This window comes from Varroa jacobsoni, unplaced genomic scaffold (genome assembly GCF_002532875.2).
Source record: "Varroa jacobsoni isolate VJ856 unplaced genomic scaffold, vjacob_1.0 scaffold_126, whole genome shotgun sequence".
In the NCBI taxonomy this organism is placed as follows: Eukaryota; Metazoa; Arthropoda; class Arachnida; order Mesostigmata; family Varroidae; genus Varroa; species Varroa jacobsoni.
The window spans coordinates 311,345-333,584 of record NW_019213028.1 but is presented as its reverse complement, the minus strand read 5'-3'; the positions used below and the strand labels follow the sequence as shown (position 1 = coordinate 333,584).

Sequence of the window (22,240 nt, the reverse complement as noted above, 5' to 3'; positions counted from 1 at the left end):
TTTATAGCGAGGTAGAGGTGAAGTAAAATGAAATAATAATTTATTTTTTTGCAAAGCTCAACGCCGTGTCAGCGATTCCAGCAGACGCACGCTGGAAGATTGGCTACGGCTAACCAATTCTATGCCCCTCCCCAAAACATATACATTTATTTAAGTAATTGAACAACTATCATTAATTACTAATTACTAAACTATCATTTATACCACTTGAAGTGAAGATTCAGTGAAGTATTATCTTCAATATTTATTAGATTCGTTTTACGTTTGTTTCATTATCATCACGATTATTATGTCAGCATCATTGTTAATATCATGTTCATATCATTATTAGTTGTTTAATTAATTTACAGAGTACTTGTCTGGTTTGATGCGTGCTCCGACAATACACGGGCAGAACCCTTCATCTTCCCACATAATTTTTCGGACACATCGACGACTATAATTTACATTAACGTAAAACACTGTACACACTTATGCTGGAGTAGCACGATTCCGGTGGGTCCTTCCGACAATGAGCAGGCGCCAGAAAGATCCTGGAACATTTCTTCATTTTTTCCACATATCCGTAAAAAGGTCTCTGGTATAGGATAGTACTCGAAGCCTTTATGCGCTAACCGGCTGACCTTTCTCGTTCAAGATCTTCATTAGCGGCTTGAAAGTGAAACTGGCCAACGACGCTGAATTCGAGTTAGGCTGATATGCTTGACAGTATTAGGTAGCGTTATACCACTATAATTTGAGTATGCCGATCGAGGTTCAGGACGCGATCCATGACAACCGAAGTCATACGACTTCGATTGACGACAATGTTGCCTGGCGATAAACAGCCTAACTAAGCGATATTCGTGCAGCAACAAATGGCCAGGTAATGTCCAATGGGGATTTTATCAAGTGTTCTAGAATGTGGATTTGAAGGTGCTCTTTTAGCCAGGTGCTCATTCAGCTGATTCAATTAAACGTCTGTTTCTAATGGGTGTTTCATATTCGGACGCAGGGCCCATGACCCGAGCGCGTAATATATTCCATATCTATCTATTAATTAGCTCTTATATTGAGAAACGCTAACCGAAACACGCGCAGCAAGTGGCATAAGTGCGAGACAGATGCGTATACTTGACGCTGGATTGATATGCTTGCCGTGTTCTGCGTTTGTTATTGTCTTATCAAATTTGATTATGTTCGTGTTCAAGTACGCCTAGATGGAAGACAATAGGCGGGCCTATCGCATTGCTGACAACTCTGTGGTCGACAAAATTCGTTCCTCATTTTAGAAGCCTACGAAATGGGCTACTAGTCTTACTCAATATAGATAGCTGGTAATACAAAATTACCCAACAAATAGACCTAGAAAACATTTGGCAAACGATTACCCCCTTAGGATATTCGCTCCTCTTCCCTTTATCTTTCTCGTTCCCTGTCATATTTTTAATTTGTTTTCGTCTGTTTTTGTGTCAAAAACAACACTTGCTAAGCTTCGTTATTTTTATGTGTTTTTCTATCGTCTCCTTACCGAGCTCCTATCTCCTTTTCACGGTTCCAGGACGCAGGGCTTTTCTTTTCGTCCAATAATTTATAATATATCATATCGTTGATTAATTAGCCTGGCGACTTCTCGGGATCAATACATCATCATAATCGTCATCGCCACCACTGACACATCGTTGTTGTTCTTGTTGTTATCATCACTAATCGATCGAGTACTTTTTTTTTTACTACAATAAATGTCGCTAATCGCTGCTGACTAGCGGAACGTCTACTAATACGTATTTACTTATTTTACTTACATGTATGTAGCTCGTGCGCGCATATTAATAATCCGTATCGAAAAGCTTTCAGAATCTTCCCACCCTCACCAGATCTCTCTCTGTCCTATCCTCTCCTGTCTCTGTTTCCTCTGTATGAGAAACAGATCTGTCGCCGGCCCATACGTCCGTTTAGAATAGTATTTGGCATTAACAGCAGCATTAGCACTAGGAATATCAGTAGCCTTAATGGTTAGGTAAAATCAGCGGTATTGTTTTATAAGTGCCTTATTAGTACGCTGTTGTCACCGTTTTTACTATTATTATTACATATAGTATTAATATTTTTAATATTATTTGTTTTCATAGTAATCTTCGTTTTTCTAACTGTGCATTGTTTTGTTTGGTGAGCATCCCGTTTTGATAACTGGGCTGGAGTGCTCTGGAAGTAACGACCTTTCTAAGCTTTCGTTGCTGTTGGTATTATTATCATTATTACTTGATCAGCGTCTGGTGCGTGTTCGTCTGAGAAATTTTTCGTTTTTTAATGTCGTTGTACCCCAAGAACAACTCGCACAAACCCAGTAGCTTTCGTAGCTGCTAAAGCTTAGTAGTTGTCGCTGGCCGTTACAGCGACACGAAGGTATCTCATTGAGCAGAAACTTATGCCGAAATCTCTTGCAAGAGAAAAAGTTCCTTTCCCACTTTGAACAGTGGGCCCTCGTGATTTTCTCTCTTGTTCTTATGTATCATATGTTGTCAGTCGCTTTCCTCGTGTACCACAAAAGGAAAAACACTTCTCAGGCAGACAAGGTAACGAAGTATATAAATTCGCATTGTTGACGCGTTTAGGAAACCGATCGCGGTGCTTGCTAAGCCGAGAACAGATTCCTCCGTTAGAAAAACGATCTTCCACGTTCGGAAATCGCTTAATTTCAGCGCCAAGAGTAAAAACAGCGGATAAACCATTTAAAGTGTACGCAGCTCTAGCTAGACAGTTGTAGATAGTAGATACACTTACCATCACTATTTTCACAATGAACATAATAGTATCACGTATTCTTTCTATATCTCTAGGCGTTCAATATGTACAACAAAGATACAATCAAAAGCAAAGCAGGGAGCCGTAGCACTGAAGCTTGCTTTGAAGATTCGGAAGCTCGAACATGGAATGGTGGTGCTCCTGGAACAATGAAACGAGTTCTGAAAATATGAATTTCTGCGTGAATTCGCTCAAATTCATAGCAATAAGGTCTTTTTTTTCGCTTTTCTATTCCCCTTCTGGTGCCATAAGGCAATCGGACACTATTGAAAACGCTAATCGGGACTCTCAATCGGGTTGCTACGCAGATTTTCTAAAATACGCACAGATGGAGAATCTCACGTGCCCAGTAGTCACATAATTCTACCAAACTTCTATACTGTCGGTAACGTTATAACTTATTCTAGGGCCAGTTCTGACCCAGACTCTATCTTTAAATTGGAATCTCCTTACATAGGATGTACGGCAGACACGCATTTAGTTACCGCCTACGTTTCAAACTTCGCCCTGCAACAGTTGACCACATAATTCGATTCTCCTTCTTCGCGGCCCTTTTGCGAATAGCCCAGGTTCTTCTTCTACCTCCCGTTTCCGATTCGCTATTGCCACGCAAGAGGTTCCTCCGTCAAAGCACTAGATTACTTGTGGACCGGCCAAAATAGTCATAGAAGCAGCAGGCGCATAGCACAGGCCGGCAGTAGCCAGCAGCTCAATCGACTGGGTAACTCGGTCGTCCACTCTCGTTTCTCCATTTGGAGTTCTTGCGGTTGCTCCCGTAATCGATTTTCGCCATGTTTGCCCTTTCCTCTAAAGGAAAGACCTTTCGTTGGGGCAGCAGGATCAGCAGCTTTCGTAGTCGTCTACTTTTCTCTGTTTTTTACTACTGTCATTTCTTCGGCTACGATTTTTCTATACCGCTCCTACCACTGCGGCCGTGCCGTCGACAGAGATGCCGCGACATATAAGACGTGGAAAATTTGTCCAGCTACGCGTTCCGATTCCGCCACCTCACCGGCAATCGTTCCTGTTGAGGCTACCACTGCCACCAAGAAGGGCCAAAAAGAGTGAAGAGTGAGAGCAAGGAGCAGGCTTCGGTACCTCAGAGACTCAGTCATCGTCGCTCGACGGCGTGGATAGCGACTGCTTAGCCCTGTATAGATGTAGAGAATTGCTTACTTGCTATGCTTTTCTCTGTCTGACGAAGCAAGCCAAGCGAACTCGTCAGCGAAGACTGATCCTTATAGACAAGAGTATGGGTGAGTAGCAGCAGACAAAGTGGAAAACCTAGAAGTGGCACCGCACGGTACTTACTTGGCAGGACTACTTTCCGTGTAAACTACACCATATATATCGGTACAATGGATAAAGGTTTCATAGTCGGGTAAGAAAGCGTTGCCTGGAGAAGTAGGTGGACGTGTCCTTTTCAGGTACGTGAGTTAAATGAAGTCGAGAGACAGGAAACTGGTTGAAAATAACAGGCTAGGATCTGGACGAGACCTGATAAGACCGGTTTTCTTTTTAGTCGGCCCTTCTTTCCTTTCAGAGACGGCCTTGCGGTGTAGTCGGAGCTAAAGTGGGAAAATTGCCGACGTCCTACCTAACAGGTCGTTTATCACTATTGAAAATTAGCAAACGGTATATATGCGCTTTGTTTGACAATTTGACTTATCGACTTGTCATAGTCTATACGAACCTGTGACAAGAAAACTGGACAAGGCTCCAGAACAAGTAGAGTGTCCTTTTTCGGTCCCAGCTATAGAAATAACAACAAAATGTTGAAGGCAACGTTTTGCCATAGGGGAACAAGAGGCTCTAGCCGTGTTTCGTGCTCAATCTCGCATCTTTAGTGGTGAACTAGAAGTAGTATTAAAATTGACTTGGTAGCATGCATCGCATTAAATCCAATCACCTTAAATACACGCTTCTGTAAATGTAACAACGATGTAGAGTTATGACTAATTAGACGCTGTTTGAAAGTCAGCTTGCCGACAGTCTGGTTTTTCAGCAGTTCATCGTTTTTTAGGTAAGAGAGTTTAATTGGCCAACGTGTCAATAACTGGAGATTCTTACATTCGAGGTCCCTTACAATCGTAAAAATAGGGCGCAACTTCTATTCCCATTGAATTATTCACTTTATTGTAAGTCCCAGCTTGATTTGTAAGTTAGGCTGTCGAGCAAAATCAGATATACTATAGACAATACTTACTTTTGCCTTCTTTTCGGCTTGTCTCGTGAGAGTATCCATCTTCTCTTGGAACCTCGTTTGCTGTTTCTGAAACGTGAGATAGGGAAAATTAGAAATAAGCCAGGTTGATATGTTTTCGCGCTAGCATACTATTAAAGTGTATTTTCTAGTCCATTGTTGTTTTGCACCCCAGTTTTTGCAGTAAATTTTCAAGTGATGTTTTTTTGAAACCATATGACATATGAAAAAAATGAACGGGCCTGGTAAACGAAGACAAGTCCTAGCTACCGCGTCACATAATATTTGTGGTATACACGTTGTATCTTCAAATAAATTCAGCTGGATTTAACCTTATGTTTTACGAGCAGACGTGTTCTTCAAGTCAAGGGTTCGCACAATTGGTCATACAGGTGTTTCTCTAAGGGTTTGTCGAATGCCTCTAGTTCCGGTGCATTTAAGTGTATGCACTGTACATTTTCGACGCTTCAACGCTGTTGAGGTATACACATGTAACCGTCTATTAGCCAATTCTATATAAGCTGCGTTATAATTGCCTATGCACTCGTACCGCAATCTCGACATTGTCGAAATTAACGCTAAGCGTAATTCCACCTGTTGACCCAAGTAAATGCGGATGCCCAATCAGCGATATGAATCCGAGGAAGAAGCGCTTGTTAGGTGCATGGCACACACGCACAGCTTCCATATATTGCTTCCATATATTCCGCTTGTTCCCGAAACTTTCTACATGTGAGAACCGATTCTGTTTCTTTTAACTAGATAACCTTAGGGTTGCGCAAATCTCTTCCTACCTTTTTGGCATGTACTCATGCCGGAAGACTGGGAAAATAAGCTAAAGCTAGCTAATATTTACTTGTGTCATTGAGAATATTAAACATTGGTTGGCTCAGTAAGCCCAACATAACACGGCAAAAGTGGTCCAGGTCCAGCTAATGAAAACTTATGATTGCATTTGTACTGGTCAAACGACGGCATGGTAAATTTGTTATATGGGGATCATTTTAAACGACGTAAGAAACGTTCAAAAAGCCTCAAATCATAAGGCGCACCAAAAATATTTGCATACTAAGACCATGGCTTTCTAAGTCGTTTTCTTTAGCAAAATTGATTTATCCCTGAGAAACTTTCGACCAGGCTAGCTATGACAGCTATATTGGGTTATGTAAAAATTTAGCTACTGCTGGTTTTAACAGTGTTTGATTCAATTTATTCAGAAAACTAGCTTATAATAATATTACGTGCTGCTTTCCCTTTCTTAGCCCTAATCTAAACTGTAAAAAAATACGTACGGATCATTGCGTTATCGCGTCATCGGTATTAAGTTTACCAACTGTTGTGATAATTAGTTAAAACAAGTTAGAAGCTTTTTGACGCAATCTTAGTACGCAGTAGACAAAATCTTAGGTATATATATGAAAAAAGCATAAACTTGTCTTAATTTCTGTCTGCTTCGTTAATAATCTTCATCGTCTTAGCATAAGTACTGTATTCGAGTAGAAATTTGGATGCTTTTCCACGTTTTCCCATCGCAGGACATCGCCAGTCGTTCCTCCACTGTTTCGCACTTTTTTCACACCGCACCAGGACAAATACATACTATTATACGCACATGATATAGCAAGTTGACCCTACCTGCTGCTGATGCCTGCCGGAGTATGTTAGTAGTATCACACCACAGAGCCGACGACCGTCGAGAACAGCCTCACACGGAGCGAGCCGGACGGGCGACTCTGTTGCATCAGACCCTGTTCTCCCAGGAGGGTCCAATCTGATGCAAGCGAGAATGGCTGGAGGATGAACCGGTTGTAGGATAAAGGGGGAGATATTTTAGGGAAGGAAGCATACGGGCGCACTTCCCACGAGGAGACGATAGAGATGGTAGGAAATGAAGGCAGAAAGGGTGGACTCTTTATGAAGGTCCCCCTGGGCCTTCCGCTTGAGCAGAATAGCGTCAGCCAAACAGCGGTTCAAAAATGAGCCTAAGTTTTTTCCTTGTTTTGGCTACGAATGCATCACATCGTGCAACCAGCTGTGAATTGAGATGGCAGAACACTCCGAATTTCCTTTGCTATACGGAATGTAACGAACGTGGTTTATACGGTCGATACAAACGAACTCAATTTTTATTTTAGCGCAAATTGTATCACTTCACTGTTTTTTTCAACCCCCGTTCACAAGTTCGAGGTGAAAAATTCGAGTTCTTCGCATGTGCGTGTCTGTTACAATCTGTTGAAAGGACATTTAGTACGGTAATAAATATCCTGAAGTATCAACAGTAATCAGGCTAGCGTCCTTCTACATGACTGATCTGCCGTACGCTACCCGAGGTCATGGAGTAATCAGATTCCTAGGTTTACAGTGTTTTTTCTGTTCCCCAAATACCACTTAGTTCATCTGCTCAGATAGTTCTCCTATGCTCCATCCAGTGCTTCATTTTGGTGACGACAATTTCTAACTACTAAGTAATCTCTGTTACACCAATAATGGCTGCTGTCGTGGTAATTGTTTAGGCTCGGCCACCGCTCCTGTTTCCGATCTACGTTGTCGTGCCTTGTGTTGATGTTAATGCCCATTTTACATAGATAAATTAGGCACCTGCCTATTACTGCTCGTCCACAGAATGCCCACGGACAAAAAGGCGACTTTGACTGTGTAGGCTCTAGTTTGCAAATGTATGTTGTACTGCACCTTTCGTAGGCACTATTCGATCTGTATAATGGTGAGCTATTCCACTGAGCGTTACCGCTTTAAGTAGTGGTAAGCCTCTGTTTAGAGATCAAGAATCTTCTTGATGGCTTGTCAGAACTGCTGACTCGGTGTTGCACCATTCACTAGTATTCTCGACTATTCTCTAAATCCACCATGCTGAAGTAACGCGTGCTTCCGGACCTCTGATTAAGACTATGTTTCGTACAACTCTGCGAGCAAAGGAATCCCCCTACATCGGCGGGTTCGGCATCTTGACTTCTGTCGATCTTAAGCGTAATCAGGTATTCGGCACGGAATTTACTCGATTTATTTAATTCAAATTGGGTCAGATCTTTATCCAGTTGAATACGCCCAAATCAATATGACTTTATGTTTGCAAATTCAGTTATAAGGCGAATTATTCTAAATTGTAATTTACAAGGACCGTTTCACAATTTCCTGTTAATCCACGTCACATCGTTATAGTGTACTTTTTGTTGAATTGGAATACATTTTTTTATTAGCGGTATCGAATAAATTAAATTAAAAAAATTGCATAAATATTCTATGACCAGATTGTTACCAGTACATGAACAGCACAACAAGGTATGGATACTGCTAAGTGTTCCGAACAACATGTTCATCAAGGCCGAACACGGTCGTTCAACCTCGATAAACATGACGGATTGCTTTTGAAAGCTAAATCTCTGGGCTCAACTGGCATTTTATTTGCAAGCCGCGAACCAATTCTCATTTAAATAGAGCGTGTTCATAAAGTGTTCATCTTTATACCGCTTTGCAAGCAAAGAATTATTCTCTACATGCACCTAACTTAAAAACTGTGGGTGGTTTTTACAATACCGACGTCGTCGCACTTATCGACGCGATCGCGATCACCTATCGTGTAAGTAACATTCTATAAGGCCTATCGGCACTTGTTTTAGCAGACACGTGTTTGCACTAATAGGTTTCAGTAAGACTGTTTCCATTTCACTCACCGATTCCTTCAGGAATAATGAAGGGATCAATGGTCATCGGGGCGAACCATCGTGGAGTGCTTCGCCATGTCGACACTGAAAATGTTTAAATTGTACCAATCGATCGGTAAATCTGATGCCTTATTAAATGATTGCGTAAAGCCCCAATAACCTATAGGTCTGGAAAATTACTAAACGTAGAATCATGCAAGCATACGTGCAAAACTGAAAGTTCATTGACACACAAGTGTAACTCTAATTAGAACGGAAATTAAAATTCTAATGAAGATTAGAAAAAAAGGACATCTCAATAATTTAATGCCGAGTTTTAATAAGACTCTTATCGGAGAAAAAATATTACCAGTATTATAATATATACTTCACTATTATATATACTTCTTCGCGTGCCCTATGACAAACTCTAAATACGTGTGCCAACATACTTCACGTACGAATCACATAGAAGAATGCTTTCTCCACAAACAGTGCTTTTTTTTCTCAGTCTGTGCGTTGCTTCTGTCACGTCGAACAAGCCTTTTCTCGCAATGATAGCAACAGCGATTACCAGATGTTAATTATCGTATCTCTGATTGCAGATTAGACAACTGTTAGAATCCGAAGGAAATCCATGATGTCCACCGAAGCAAGCCTTATGTATTACAATAATGTTCGGTAAAAGCTATGCATCCTATTATGCCGCCAACTGATCGGACGCACAGTTTCGTCGTACATCTTTATCTTAGTAGGCCTTCTTCGCACAGACCTCGCACTTATTAGGCGAGTAGGAGCATGCTAGTTTCGTATTTGCCGCGAAAAAAAAAGGAATATGAACACGTGAGAAATACTTACGGGCTGTTGTTGTGGATGGTCGCGTAGGCTTGGGTCGAACCGTCGGCCGTTTGATTTCTAGAATTTAACAAATAGCAGATAAACGGTCAGCCTCGATAGAAAACCATTTTCTAATGTATACACATGGGTCTAGAGCAAGTATACTACTCTATGAAAAGTAAGATCGAAGGATGCACAGAATAATTGGGTTTTGTGGAAAAATTATTTGCACGCGCACAACTTTCGATGTATCGTAACGTCTAGACACGGTCGATGTTAGTATATCCTTTTTGTGCAATATAACACATTTAACGATTTTTAGCTTATAGTGCATCGGCCATTTAGTCAATCTAACTTTCCCTTGATAGCTTAGCGCTGCTACCATGCTCATATGGCACACTGCACCGACGTAATTGTCATCGACACGCTGCACTCATCCACCTCAAAGGTTTCTTTTCTAGACGTCGTATACTTGATTGGTTTAGAATGCACAAACGACCATAGCTAAAGCAATATAGATCCCCAATTCTTCAACGTTGCAACCTGAAGCGCGCCCCATTAAGATTAAAATAACACCGTGCTAAATATTGCCATCAGTAGACAGCAGAAAACACGCAGATCTGTTCGAGTCCGCTTCTATTTTTGTCCACTTCATTCAGGTCCGCACTTTCCCTCATATTTTCACTTCCTCTAGCCTTCTCTACCTGCGTCTGCGCGGGAAAAGCTCATCGGGTATAGACAGAAAGTGAACTATGCCCACCGGGGTCTGCAATGGCTCGTACGATTTGGCTGCTCATAGATAGGCCGCGGCCAACCTTCTAGACATTTGTCTTCGTACGACCCCGTTAATAAACGATAGCCATCGTGCATCGTGTTTGGTAGGATGGCGCGTTTGGTCACGTTGAACTAGGTTAACTGTTCGCAGATGTTATAACATCGCAGAATGGAGTAACCCAATGAGTTTTAGGTTGCGTGCATTGCGTCATAGAAGCAACTAGAAGAAGCCCACTACAGCGGCAGCGATTCTAATAACGACTTGGACCAGGAGCTCCGACGTGAGCGCAGCAGCAACGGCGATGAGGATGACGAAAAACAACAGCTGCTTTAACGAGAGCTGTTACACAGTTTCACATCCATTTGTCCGCTTGTTGGCCGACCACACAGCGAGGCATGGGATCTGTAACGTTTACATGCGGAACAGAAAGTGTCCGCGTATTCCCTCTGGAGAAGCGCAAGAAGCAGGTGTGAGCGTGTACGAGCGTGGGCGTAGAGAATATGCGTGGACGCGAAGACTGTCGGTCGGCAAACAGGCAGAAGACGAGAGTCTTTACAGGCGAATGGAACAGACGGTCACGTTCCAACTAAGGGTTAAGAGAACTCATAGGCAACAAAGAACGGAAGTGGTACGTCACCGCTACCATCAACAGCATTCATCACCATCTTATTGTGATCACAATCCTCATCACCAGCGTGATCCCGTTACGTAGGATGCGTGGTAAGCAGGATGTTTGGGTGTATGTGTGTGTAGATGGGGGCGTGCATGGCGGGGAAATGACGAGCGTGTAGAAAGAAGGTACTAAAATTAAAGCGAAGTATGTTTTCCTACGAAGTTATGTGATGTTAAATGTGGCTCACTAACGATACGCTAAGATAGGGAATCACGGTGATTGGAACTGCAGTTACCGCTGTTGAGTTTCGTTGACTGATTCATTGATACTTTATCTGTACCATGAAAAAAACTTGTTTATAAGGATATTTTTTGCTAGCGCACGTACTGCAGAAGAAGCTTAGATTAAGCTTGAGGGCATTTTCAAATATATTTATTACATGCAACGATATTTTTGACAGCGATCTGACTCTCTGGCAGAAGCTCAGCGCTGGTATATGCTTTAGATTAAGGCCGTATTTATGCCACGGCATTGCAATTCGAGGTTGTGTTCTTATGCTCATAATTACATGTACATGTGCTGTACTGTCAGGAGCATATTTGAGACAGATAGACCAATAAGCCTAGGATATCAATGGGAGGCTAATTTTGCAGTCACTTTTTTTAATCACCAAGGCTAAATTGACAGTGAGCTAAGCGTCATAGCTCCTAATACTGGCCAGATATTCTAAAATACTATGTAATATCATCGAATAGCTTGCAACTCAAAATGTCCCGGGTTAGCCAATAGGCTCGTAGCGCAACCATTTGACGGGGCCAGACACGCTGGACAGCGACAAGGAGAGTGCAAATAGAGCAGCGCTATCGGTTGGTGGTAGTCTATTGCAGTAGTAAAAATTATTGAATCGACAACGCCACCTATTGTGCAAACAAAGGAACTTTTGGAGTTCTCTTTCAAATTCTTCCATTTTTCGCACCCGGCATAGGATAGATGGACAATAATTTCCTGTATAATCGACAGATTAATATATGAATTTGTTAAGATAGAAGCATGTTTTTGAAATTCAGGTCGACACATTTGAGCTTAATAAAACACAGTCGTAACCGCACTTCATTTATACGTAATATTAATCCCGTATTATTTAGATAAATGTATTAAGCACTTTGAATGGAGATCTACGAACGCGAGATCGTACATATTCTGTTCCTGTGATTATTATGTATGATGATTGACGGTGTTTTCGTGAGCTCACCATAAACCCGCATTATCGCTTCTCGATTACCAAATGGATTATTGGCTTGGCATTGATATTGTCCATAATCTTGATTTGTAACGTTATAGATGACAAGCTCGTACCGATGTGTATACCTGAAAGCGGCATGAGCTCGGTGCGTTAGAATTACTAATGAACACTGTTCCTGCGGTAATCGATTGTAGAAAAGAGCGATCCGCAGTAAGCGGCTTAGTTTGTTTACGTTTCCTTCTAGAGTACTATCTTTTACCTAAAAAGCTCGATCAGATTAAGGCGCGAAGTGTCACAGAAAAGAAACGACATGACGCAGTAATGGCAACATTCACTAAGAGCTCCCATACCAGTGTGACGAGAACGTAGACGTGTATTTTCCGTTATTATGTGTTGAATTTAGCCGGACTCCAGAAGCTCCCAACCAAACGACGTCCGGACGCGGTGATGCCTCTATAAAACACTCGAGACGCGCTGAATTTCCCTTCATGGCGCCGATATCCGTTCGATTTACCGTGATTCGCGGGCCAACTGTAAGCAACGGTAGAATCAGATTTTTTGAAACAGTTTGCTGAGAAGGAGTACCTTGCCACTGTTAAGGTCAACCTCATCTTTATTTCTCGTAGCGTACCAGTATAACCTGTCGCCGTTTTGACAGTGAACTCAATAGTGGATTACGATTCAATTGGAGAAGAACATGGTCAAGGTTCATGAGATACGAGACAGACAATACTGTTACAATTGCGAGTAACGTAAACATTCTCTTGAGAGTTATCGAGACGGTAAAACGGTGGGGAGTGTGAAGAATGCAGCGTTTTTCGCCTTCGGCGATATCACTTTCATAGTTGCTCTTTTCACAGACACAGCTCCGGGATGTATGGGTAGTGTGTCGTTCTCGACGCTTTGTTAGCCATAAGCCCGGAGTCTTCCGTGCTGGGTCCCCTATCCCGTTTCTGAGAATTTGCCCACAATCTTTTCTCGGGCTACGCAAATGTCCTTCCGTATTACCCTTATGTATTTATGTGTTTCAGGGAATGCCAGGTCGGAAATCTGTGCGGATCGCTGTTCAACTGAATAACTAGGCTTATGTGATTTCGAATACAAACTGCCTGGATCGCAAACAAATTCGTGTTTTACTTTACATACATTTTCTTTTAGTTTACTTTGCTACGCTCTGGACGTTGACGCAGCTCTATTAATCTTTCGATGACTTCGCTCCGCTCTAACATTTGGTCTTCGACAATTCGCAACTCTATCTCCTTTCTAGGCGTATTCGTTACATCCGTTTGCATTATATTGCACCATGCTGTGTGCGTGTTCAGCTAGTTAGAGGCGGCAACCCGACCAGTAACGAGTGCTCAACGATCGAGGACACAAATCGTCGGGGCGCTCAAGAGAGGGAGGCGAGAGGGAAGGGAAACAGTAGTGACGGCGTGGCCACCACTGCCGACAACCTCCAGACAGGACAAAACGGGGAGCCCTGATTTTGTTACAAATGATTCTTGACTAGGAGGGGATGTTGTCACGGAAGTCGAACACAAAACACTCTGTGCTTTCGCTTGCTCCTCTTTGAACGATACTCTATCGCCCTTCAGGGTCTCCGCCGCGGAGAAACAACGAGATAGCCCCAGCAGGCTGTTCTGACTTCCTTCTTGAGAAAAAGACGCCAGCGATAGAGGCGGCGGCGGCAGCAAAAAAGGACAGCTTGTTAGCGTGGCCGGGTCCACCACAAGAGATATGGGAACCCTTGAAACCTAAGGAACGGACAAATGGGACAGGTTTGGGGGTATGCGGAACGTCTCTCCTGGGACAGGAAACTCCAATGCACAGTCCATAGCTGCTTGGACAGTGGAAGGAGACACAGTAATACCAGAGCAGTTGAAACAAAGGTCAAGCAGTCTAAAGATCGTTTGAGGCTAGCTGGAAGTTCGAAGGATTCTTGCGTAGACAGAAGCCTCAGAAGACAATCGCGATAGACGATCGCAGACGGCACCTGTATACGCTACATTTGTGCTATTAGACCCAGAACTAAATCGGATCTTTGATCGGCAGATTATTTGTAGCGATGCTGTAACCTGGATATTCGTAGGACATCTTAGGAGGGTCACAAATCGCATTTTGTCATATGTCTCAAACTAACTTTCCGGTATTCCGCCTACGAATTATATTGGTAACCTTAGAAGGCAAAAATCATAGGCTTGTAGACGATATTTATGCATTGTAGTAGATGCCATATGAGGTGCACCTTCATACCAAGTGCCACTGACGGATGTAGTCCAAGTGCATCAAGGGTGGGATGCGACTGCCTGATGTGCTTGACGTCTGCTATGCACGCCTTCAATTAGTATAAGCGCGTCGTTCTACGGCATGCATGAAATCGTACAATCGTACAAAAAAAGATGATATCAACTTAAATCTATTGGCAAGTCAAAACAATGATCATGTTCATAAGAGAGGCTCAGTTATCTGTTTTGATTTGTTTCTGCAACTACTGTAGTGAAAAATAGTTAGGAAGGCAGGTTTGCTAATAACAGTCCTGATCCTATTGCTCGTTTGCATTGTATTGTCGAAAACAATACGTTCCGATTCCAGGAGTCCAGTTAGGTCGTTCCCTTATCGGGCCATTAGCTTTGGCACTTTCAATCTGAACGCGCAGCAAAAGATTGGCGGACAAAAAGCTAGCCAGAAAAATTTTCCAACGCCAATTGATGCGTCATTAAATAGATACTCTTTGTTAATTTGTATTTGTGTGCAACCTATGAGTTCGATTACATAGACGAAACTCTGTGTGAATATGAGGCATCTTCAGTGAATAACACACAATCCTCAATGGTTCCAGTCTCAACAATGAAGCTGAACTTCCTCCGAACTTGCGCTGTTCTTTTCTATTTTGTTCTTTATACCTTCGTGTTCAATTCAGCTGAAGTCGAACTGAACAGATGCGCTTCATTTATCTTATAAGGTGTTGTTGTTGACTTGTTTGTTGCGTTCATCAGTTAACATTGTCGACGAGTTACAAAGCACAGCCCCTGGCCCATTAGAAGATGATTTCTCTGGCATATTCCATAGCTTTGTGGGTGGCTGCCTGCCTGTTGAGGGTGGCTCGCAGTATGCGTCACGCCAACACTGAAGTACATGCGACTGCTGCTACGGACGAGAAGGCGAGAGATACAACAACGGCAGGAACGTACCCCCTAAAGTATTCATTTACGCGTACAAGCACGTCTTTGCTACAGGCGCATCGAAATGTAACGGGCGGTTAACGGGATATCCATACTTGAAAACTGTGGTGAACGGTTGGCTGCATTCTACGTACTCCTGTAGAGCGCCTCTCTTAAGGGATGGCTTGCAACGAACCTCAAAGCTGGTGCTGGTTGAGGTTGGGTTCCAGCAGGAAATATTCATATAATGGATAGCTCCCAGGAATGCAGCAAAGAAAGCTTCCGTGGCCAGCAGCGAACCTTGAACTGTAGTATGTTGAGTTAGGCCTAGAGGGGACAGAGTATACATTCTGCTTAGTACAGAGGTACTCCGGATATTAGAAAAAATTGCATATGTTGGGGCAGTTCCGTTCTCAGAAGGAAGATTATCTTGAAGCAGTTAAAAAAAAAACACGTTATAAGCGGCCGTTAGATCAAAGACCATCGAAGAAATGACTGTATAGATTAAAATTTTTCGCGTTCCCTATTCGCTCGGGGCATTCCGCTTTTCTATAGTTCTCTTTTTAAAGTAACTAAAATACCCATTGAATCTGTGGCAGCTAGCGTAAGCATCTGAGCGGAAGCCCAATGCCCAACACGCAGTTGTTACACTCAAATAAACAGCTTTGTAAGTCGCGACTCTCGAAAAACCGGTTTTATCTGGGCATCTTCTTTGACCTCAAATCTCTTTGTCATAGACATGTACATTTATTCTGATAGGATGAATATGCCTATCGTTGGGCTTTTGTCAAAAGTTTCACATATGTGCTTGTAACAGCAACTACTGCTTATGGTTTGAGTTTTTTTGTAAGATTATACTCAACATAAGGAATAACGGGTGAGGCCAATGAGCATACAGGAGCTTTTCCACTTGATCATGGGATGAGGTTAAGTTACAAAAGGAATTCAGGATTATTGTATCCTTGCTTGTACAGCTAGGTGTTAGAGATCCCAGTTAGGTTATGACTATCTGCCGTTATGTTACCGCTATGGTCTTTATGGAGTGTAAAAGGAAAAGTAATTTTAAAACAGCCTTTCTGAGGTTGACTTTGACATGCAACAATCTCAAACCGGTCTAGAAATAGTCTGAAAGTAAGTGGCCAGCGTGCCGTAGGACTTCCCTCCGGTAGGCAACTGTGGTACTGTTTGGGGTCTCGGTTCTTGGTTTCCTCAAGCGGTCGACCCTCACTCTCGTCAAACCCTCACTTCAGGCTCAGGCCCTTAGGTTTGAGCGGGCTTGGGTACTGCAGGTTACGGGCCCGCCCTTGACCGGCTGCCTCTGCTCTTCTATGGCTCCCTTCTCTTCGAAACGACTGGGCCAAAAGAAAGGGCTCTGCCATGCCTCACTCCTCTATCGCATAATCATCCGGTTCTAGAAGGGTGGCAAAGTTTACTGGCAAGAAAAAATATAAAGAAAACCAATTCCACCAAACGTAGAACGAATTATCGATTTGATGTGAGTGACAGCGGTAGAAGAATCAACAGCACCCCTTAACGCAGTGAAGTCAGGACGGCCTCGCGTCCTTTCTTTCGATGGCTAATTTCAGCACGTGGCGACCAAGCCTAGACGAGTTTACATAGACGCATGTATGTATGTATATTACATATATCTTGTAGTGTACCTGTAAACGAATAGAGCCATAATGAAAATAAATGAGCAACATTTTTCGAGGCCTTTGTTTAGTTACCGCTTGAGATTCTAGTAGGTACGTATACATACGAAATGGCGTGTTTCGTTTAAACTAAACTGCAGACCCCGCCATGTGACTTAGCTGAGGAAAAATTAGCGCGCGTTTCAGTATATTTATTGAAGAGAAAAGTTAGAATTTTTAGGATCTTTTGTATTGCGCGGTTCACGTCCGTCGATTATGTCGTCCTGTCCTTTTATGTACTCTGTCTGAACGTCAACTATGGCTCGACTACTTATAGACCCTGTCTTCGGTAACACGATACTGCAACTTTTCCATCGTTTTTTTTCCAGTGTCAGCCCTATCCCCAATGCACTCGCATTGGCATCCCTTTCGTCTATTTGCTCAGTTGTACTTGTTACCGTAAGCTTTTGAAATGTTACTTGTCGTAACATTCGACGGATCTAGATTTTCGCAAGTTACCATATGTTCAAGGTCGCCCTATGCCACAGCTACCCCTTTACCATATACTTATTAAATTAAATTTTCATGTAAAGAAAACCTCATCATTTTCTTCTAGTTCAAGTTTTGAAACGGCTGATTGAATTAGCTTGCAAATAGAGACCGTGATATTGACCTATCCAGCTTATTCCTTCGACTGCTTTAACAAGGTCATTAGCTTTATCTCTACAACGAACACTTTGAAGTCTCTGACTGATCTGTGAGCGGAACCACCCAAGCAGATACTGAAGACTCGCTAAAAGAGTACACTACGCACTTCTAAATATCAATACAAAGGAAACAGCGAATTGAATCGAGGGACAGCGACAACTATTTTCGTTGTTCCAGCCTTCGATTTCGAGTTCTTCGGATCTCAAACAAAGTCTTTCTCTTTAATCAGGGTAAGGTAACAAGTTACTGGCTAAGTGTAAGCAAAGTCTAAAGATCAAACGCGTATCGCGATCTATGTTACATCGTTAAGGCGTCGGTTATACGTATTGTATGTCCTTGAAAACCGTGCCGAAGCCTTTGACACGACACCAGGACATTAACGTAAAAAAAAAACTAGTTGACGTAAGTCTCAATTAAAATTTATGGCAAGTTGGCCAGATTTTACAACACGTCCTTGCTTTGCTGCATAGCACTTCTGCGTAGGTTCACTGCAAAAAAAAAACGACACGCATTTGTAATTCACGAAAAATTTGAGTTCAAGAAAAGGCCGATATGAAAAAACTAGATTTTCTGTGTTATTAGAGGCAGCTGCCTAAACACATATCGAAAAGATTTGCGCCCTCTATGCATCCTGTTTCCCTCAATGATTTAATTTCGGCTTTCATTGCACTACAAGCTGCGGCCATATCATACTTGAGCCAATAGTAACGAAGATTCTACTTTGCCTTCACTCTTTCTAACTTCTTTTCAGCTCTTTTGTGCGCCTTGCAGTCACGCTCACTATGTGTCCACTGCGCGCGTGCCCTGCTTCCGCTGCTGGTAGTAGTCCGTTCCGCTACTAAGAGGAATAAGTCAAAGCACGTCTCGCTGTGTCGGCTTACTGCGGTCACCATGTGGAAGCGCAAGCGAAGAGTTCTACATGATCCCTACAACTCAAGCGTCTATTCCTGCGTATTGAATCCCTGCGGCGGTCGCGGTAGAACAACGAACCGCGTATGTTTGAGTATTCACTCAAGCGGCGTCCCTGGCGCTAGCCGATGGTGAGTATTGGGCCTTTTCTTCGTTTTCCTCATCTGACCTCCTAACCTTCCGACCTCAGCAGCTCAACTCCTTTCTATTCTTATTAAATACACCAACACCCCCTGTATATAGCCTACCCCCTGCACCGCCACGCAGCCAAGCGGCACTCAGGCGGTGGTTGGCTTTTGTGATATGTACAGATGTGAGAAAGCAAGTCAGGAAAGTTCTACAACTAACGGTTACGCCACATTGAGTCGTACATAGCTACCGTCGTAGAAGCGTCGCGTCTACTAAACCTGCTGAACTAGTCCCAGACTGGTCTAACAGAAAGGGACGATAGCGAAAAGCAGATGAAGATAATGCTGCAATGAAGACGTTTGGATGTATATATTGTCACGCCCTAAAAGCATAGGCTCTGTAAAAAGGCGCAAAATTATAGAGTATGTAAAAGGCATAACGACACATTAGTATATTTTAGAAATTAGCGAGATACTAGTGTATTGTCATATATAGAGTTTGTTTAGATGAAAAGTCATTGCTAACATTTCGAAAATCATGTGTAAAAAGTTTTTCGTTATTCAAAGCAAAGGAAGTTAGACCTCGTGTTTCACGAGCTGCTTTCTATTAAGGACTTGTAATATCTAAACGGGGTGGCCAAAAGAGCTGAATCAGCTGGTCAACCAAAGCCCTCCAAAACCGACCCTTAAACTATATGAGCCGAAAGAGTTTGGTCGATAGGAAAGAAGCAAGAATATATCATTGTCTAGGAAATATAGTAAATGCAGAGAGCTGGCGAAAAAAAACGAGAGTTCTTATGAATACGAGTGAATCTGGTAGAGAACACATGCAAGATTACGATACCCCTATACCTTATGGCAAGTGACAAATTATTTAAATCGTCTTTAAACTTTAACACTTTATTTTTTTCGCACCATCTATTTATGAGGATATTGTAAAATTGATTTATTTCGCCCATTCTTCTGTATTCGCTTTTATTGTGAGGAAAACTCTAAACTAGAATAACTAGATAAATATTAAACCTACCTAGAAAAAATGTTGGGTTTTTTTTTAGTTGGCTTGGCTTTGCACGGGTAACCGCTTTCACTCAGTAAAGCAATTGTCACTAGGTCTTTCCATACTGTTATGAGTCGGTGTTTGTAAACAAGCCTAACCGTATCTTGTACGATAATCTTTCATTTATTTTTACCATTCGACTACTTTGTACGACGTTTCTATCATACATTTAGAATATGTAACACTTATCCAATACGTTATTATTAACTAGTGCTATTCAAAACTTGTCAACTGGCCATTTTGTATTACTTACAATTTACCAGCAATTTTACACGTTGGCTCACCGTTGGAGTGACACCGTTTTTGGCAATGCAAAGATAGGCACCACTTTCTTCGCGTTTTACCCCGACAAGGCTTAATTCCTCGCCGCTCACATGCGCCACTGCAACAGGAATGAGCAAAATGATGTATAGAAGAGAGTTATTTTAAAACTACCGAAATGTTTGCAGACAAAATGTAACTAGGAACAATCTAAATTCATCAACAAACTTCTCGAACGACGTAGTAAAATGTATGACGAAGCGCCACCTGATAATACCCCCGTAACCTACGAATTGTACGAGAGAGTGCTGTAACTGTTTTGGGGTGACCTGCTCTTCAGGTAAAATTGTAGGTTTCTAACTCTTCTCATCTCTTGTTCGATTTCTTGGCAGTCTTTGAGGATTAGCGGCTCCCGTTAGTGATGCCGATTGTTTTTATTTTCATTGGCATAACTGCATTTACTTGTTTTGCTAATATTGATTTCAGGGGGGTATGAACGAGAGAGAGAAGAACTGTGCTTACTGCTGTCACAACAGCAGCGCTATCCGATCACCGAACGTTGCTGTGTGTACAAATAAGAACGAGGAACGAGGAACGAACAAACAGGAAAGAAATGAGTATGCATTCTGGGTTTGCTCTCGAAGAGACACAGCGAACAGAATGAGCAGGAATCGGGCGGGATCATATGGAAAGAACGAAAGGCCACTTTTCCGTCAGTTAAAAACATCTGCGTGAAAATTGTCCGTTTTTCTTAAGTCTGTCTTAGATCCTAACCCTTTACCAACCGCCAATCCTCCCGATATATGAAAAAAACGTAAGCTGTAGTGATGATAATATGTTGATACGAGCAGAAAACAACGGCAGAAAAACAAATGGACGGGAAGAGATTTTCCTGTGTAAGATGGGGTTGTTTGTAACAGGAGACGCTTCTACACAGTCCAGTGTCCCGTCGAAAGCTTCTTCTGTTTACTTCGCTTGAGAACCTCCCAACGAGAACATTTGTTGATGTAGCATTGTCGCTTAGGGTCGTTGTTGTCGTGTGGCGCGGGAGGCTGCGCTTACATCGTGCTGCTGCCGTCACTGGTAGTACCGAAACAGGGCGATTCGAGGAGTTTTGGGGATATGCTGTGCCGCGACTAAGCATAGGAAAACGGTACGCAACGGACTTTTTAAGGGAGTCTATGAAGAAGTAGATCACGGACGTCGGTCGCTCCTTCTAGCCTGATGATATCTAGGTTCGACGACATAGGGAGGATGGTAGAATGTAAGATAGAGAGAGGGAAATATCCAGCTCCACTTGGTGTCTTACATGAGCTTGCATGCCTCTGCGCTGATGTTCATAGATGTGTGGATTCGTCTATATGTTGCCGATAGGAGCCTACGAAGGTTGGGGTGGCGATAGACTTAATGAGGCCTTTATAGGAAATCCATCGTGCGGGTCCGGGCCGGGCCGGCCCGGCCGCTATACTGCCGGCCGAAGTCTGTGGCCGGGCCTTAGCGAAACCACCCAACAAGCCTGGTCCGTACCGTATCATCGTTGGCCCTGTTCTGATGTTCACCGGAGAATTGACACTATATCTACAGCTAACAGCAACACCCCAACAGAATAATGGGTCGCAAATAGTAATTTTGCAAGAACTTTAGTAAAACTTTGTCAGTGGCGCAATGTATTAGATAATGGGTAATATTACTAGTATGAAAAACCATCGGCAGATGTAGGTAGTCTTCTGTTCGGACTAGCAGCTATATTGGTACTGACCTTTTGGTTTGCACAGAGCTCAGTAGGCCCTCTTTTAAATATAACAGTATTCACCAAGAAGAAGAAACTTGGCAGAACCTCTTTTTAATTTTGTTCACCACTTTATATTGCACAACGATGCCCTCTGCCGAGTCTGAGTAGGCAACGTTCACGCAATGGAAGTAATAGATTTACAGTTTTTTTCTCAGTACGAACCATGTGAATGTATCGATCTAGAACAGAGACTTACCGGCTAGCTTTTTCTTGCTACTGATCCCGTGAGGGTGCGATGCAGATGCAATAGATCCAAACTCTTTGTTAGTTTTTGCAGAGTTGGGTGCCTCAGCGGGACCTGCGAGCAAAGATATATCTTTGCCATTTTCTCTTCGCCAGGTTATCGTCGGCGTCGGATATCCGTGAGCCTTACAGCGAAGGGTCGCGTTCTGTCCTTCATGCACATTAACTTCGCTCATTGTGCCTTCAGTTACGATCGAGGGCGGGACTGCAACATTCAGAGAGGGCACATGTGATTT

At 42.7% G+C, this 22,240-nt stretch overlaps 3 protein-coding genes across 5 annotated transcripts in view; 1 reads left to right on the top strand and 2 right to left on the bottom strand.

Moving 5' to 3' along the window:
• Positions 1–229: 229 nt before the first annotated feature.
• LOC111267679 (protein amalgam) lies at positions 230–12,604 on the bottom strand. 2 transcript variants are annotated; one of them, XM_086971404.1, is made up of 7 exons: positions 12,465–12,604; positions 12,124–12,239; positions 9,505–9,561; positions 8,677–8,751; positions 4,991–5,056; positions 4,478–4,708; positions 2,864–2,925 (listed from the first exon to the last, which is right to left on the bottom strand). In XM_086971404.1, the coding sequence occupies exons 1-6, from the start codon at positions 12,602–12,604 to the stop codon at positions 4,695–4,697; spliced, it is 468 nt and encodes a 155-aa protein (XP_086827530.1). In that variant the 3' UTR covers positions 2,864–2,925; positions 4,478–4,694. The 2 variants fall into 2 exon arrangements, with proteins under 2 accessions (XP_022701821.2, XP_086827530.1); XM_022846086.2 differs by lacking the exon at positions 4,478–4,708 and having other exon boundaries at positions 230–2,925.
• Positions 9,588–22,119, top strand: LOC111267696 (uncharacterized). Of its 2 annotated transcripts, none has more exons than XM_086971410.1 (4): positions 9,588–10,978; positions 18,366–18,654; positions 20,456–20,586; positions 22,030–22,119. In XM_086971410.1, the coding sequence occupies exons 1-3, from the start codon at positions 10,972–10,974 to the stop codon at positions 20,463–20,465; spliced, it is 306 nt and encodes a 101-aa protein (XP_086827536.1). In that variant the 5' UTR covers positions 9,588–10,971; the 3' UTR covers positions 20,466–20,586; positions 22,030–22,119. The 2 variants fall into 2 exon arrangements, 1 of the variants encoding a protein (XP_086827536.1); XR_002684782.2 differs by lacking the exon at positions 9,588–10,978 and adding an exon at positions 13,381–16,901.
• LOC147753894 (lachesin-like) overlaps positions 19,886–22,240 on the bottom strand; it is a 51,730-nt gene continuing 49,375 nt past the window's right edge. Inside the window, exons 4-5 of the mRNA XM_086971399.1 lie at positions 21,958–22,209; positions 19,886–20,090 (exon numbers count right to left, since the gene is read on the bottom strand). Of these exons, the coding sequence (XP_086827525.1) occupies positions 19,954–20,090; positions 21,958–22,209 (389 nt within the window). The 3' untranslated portion in view covers positions 19,886–19,953. The remainder of the gene's footprint in view (positions 20,091–21,957; positions 22,210–22,240) is intronic.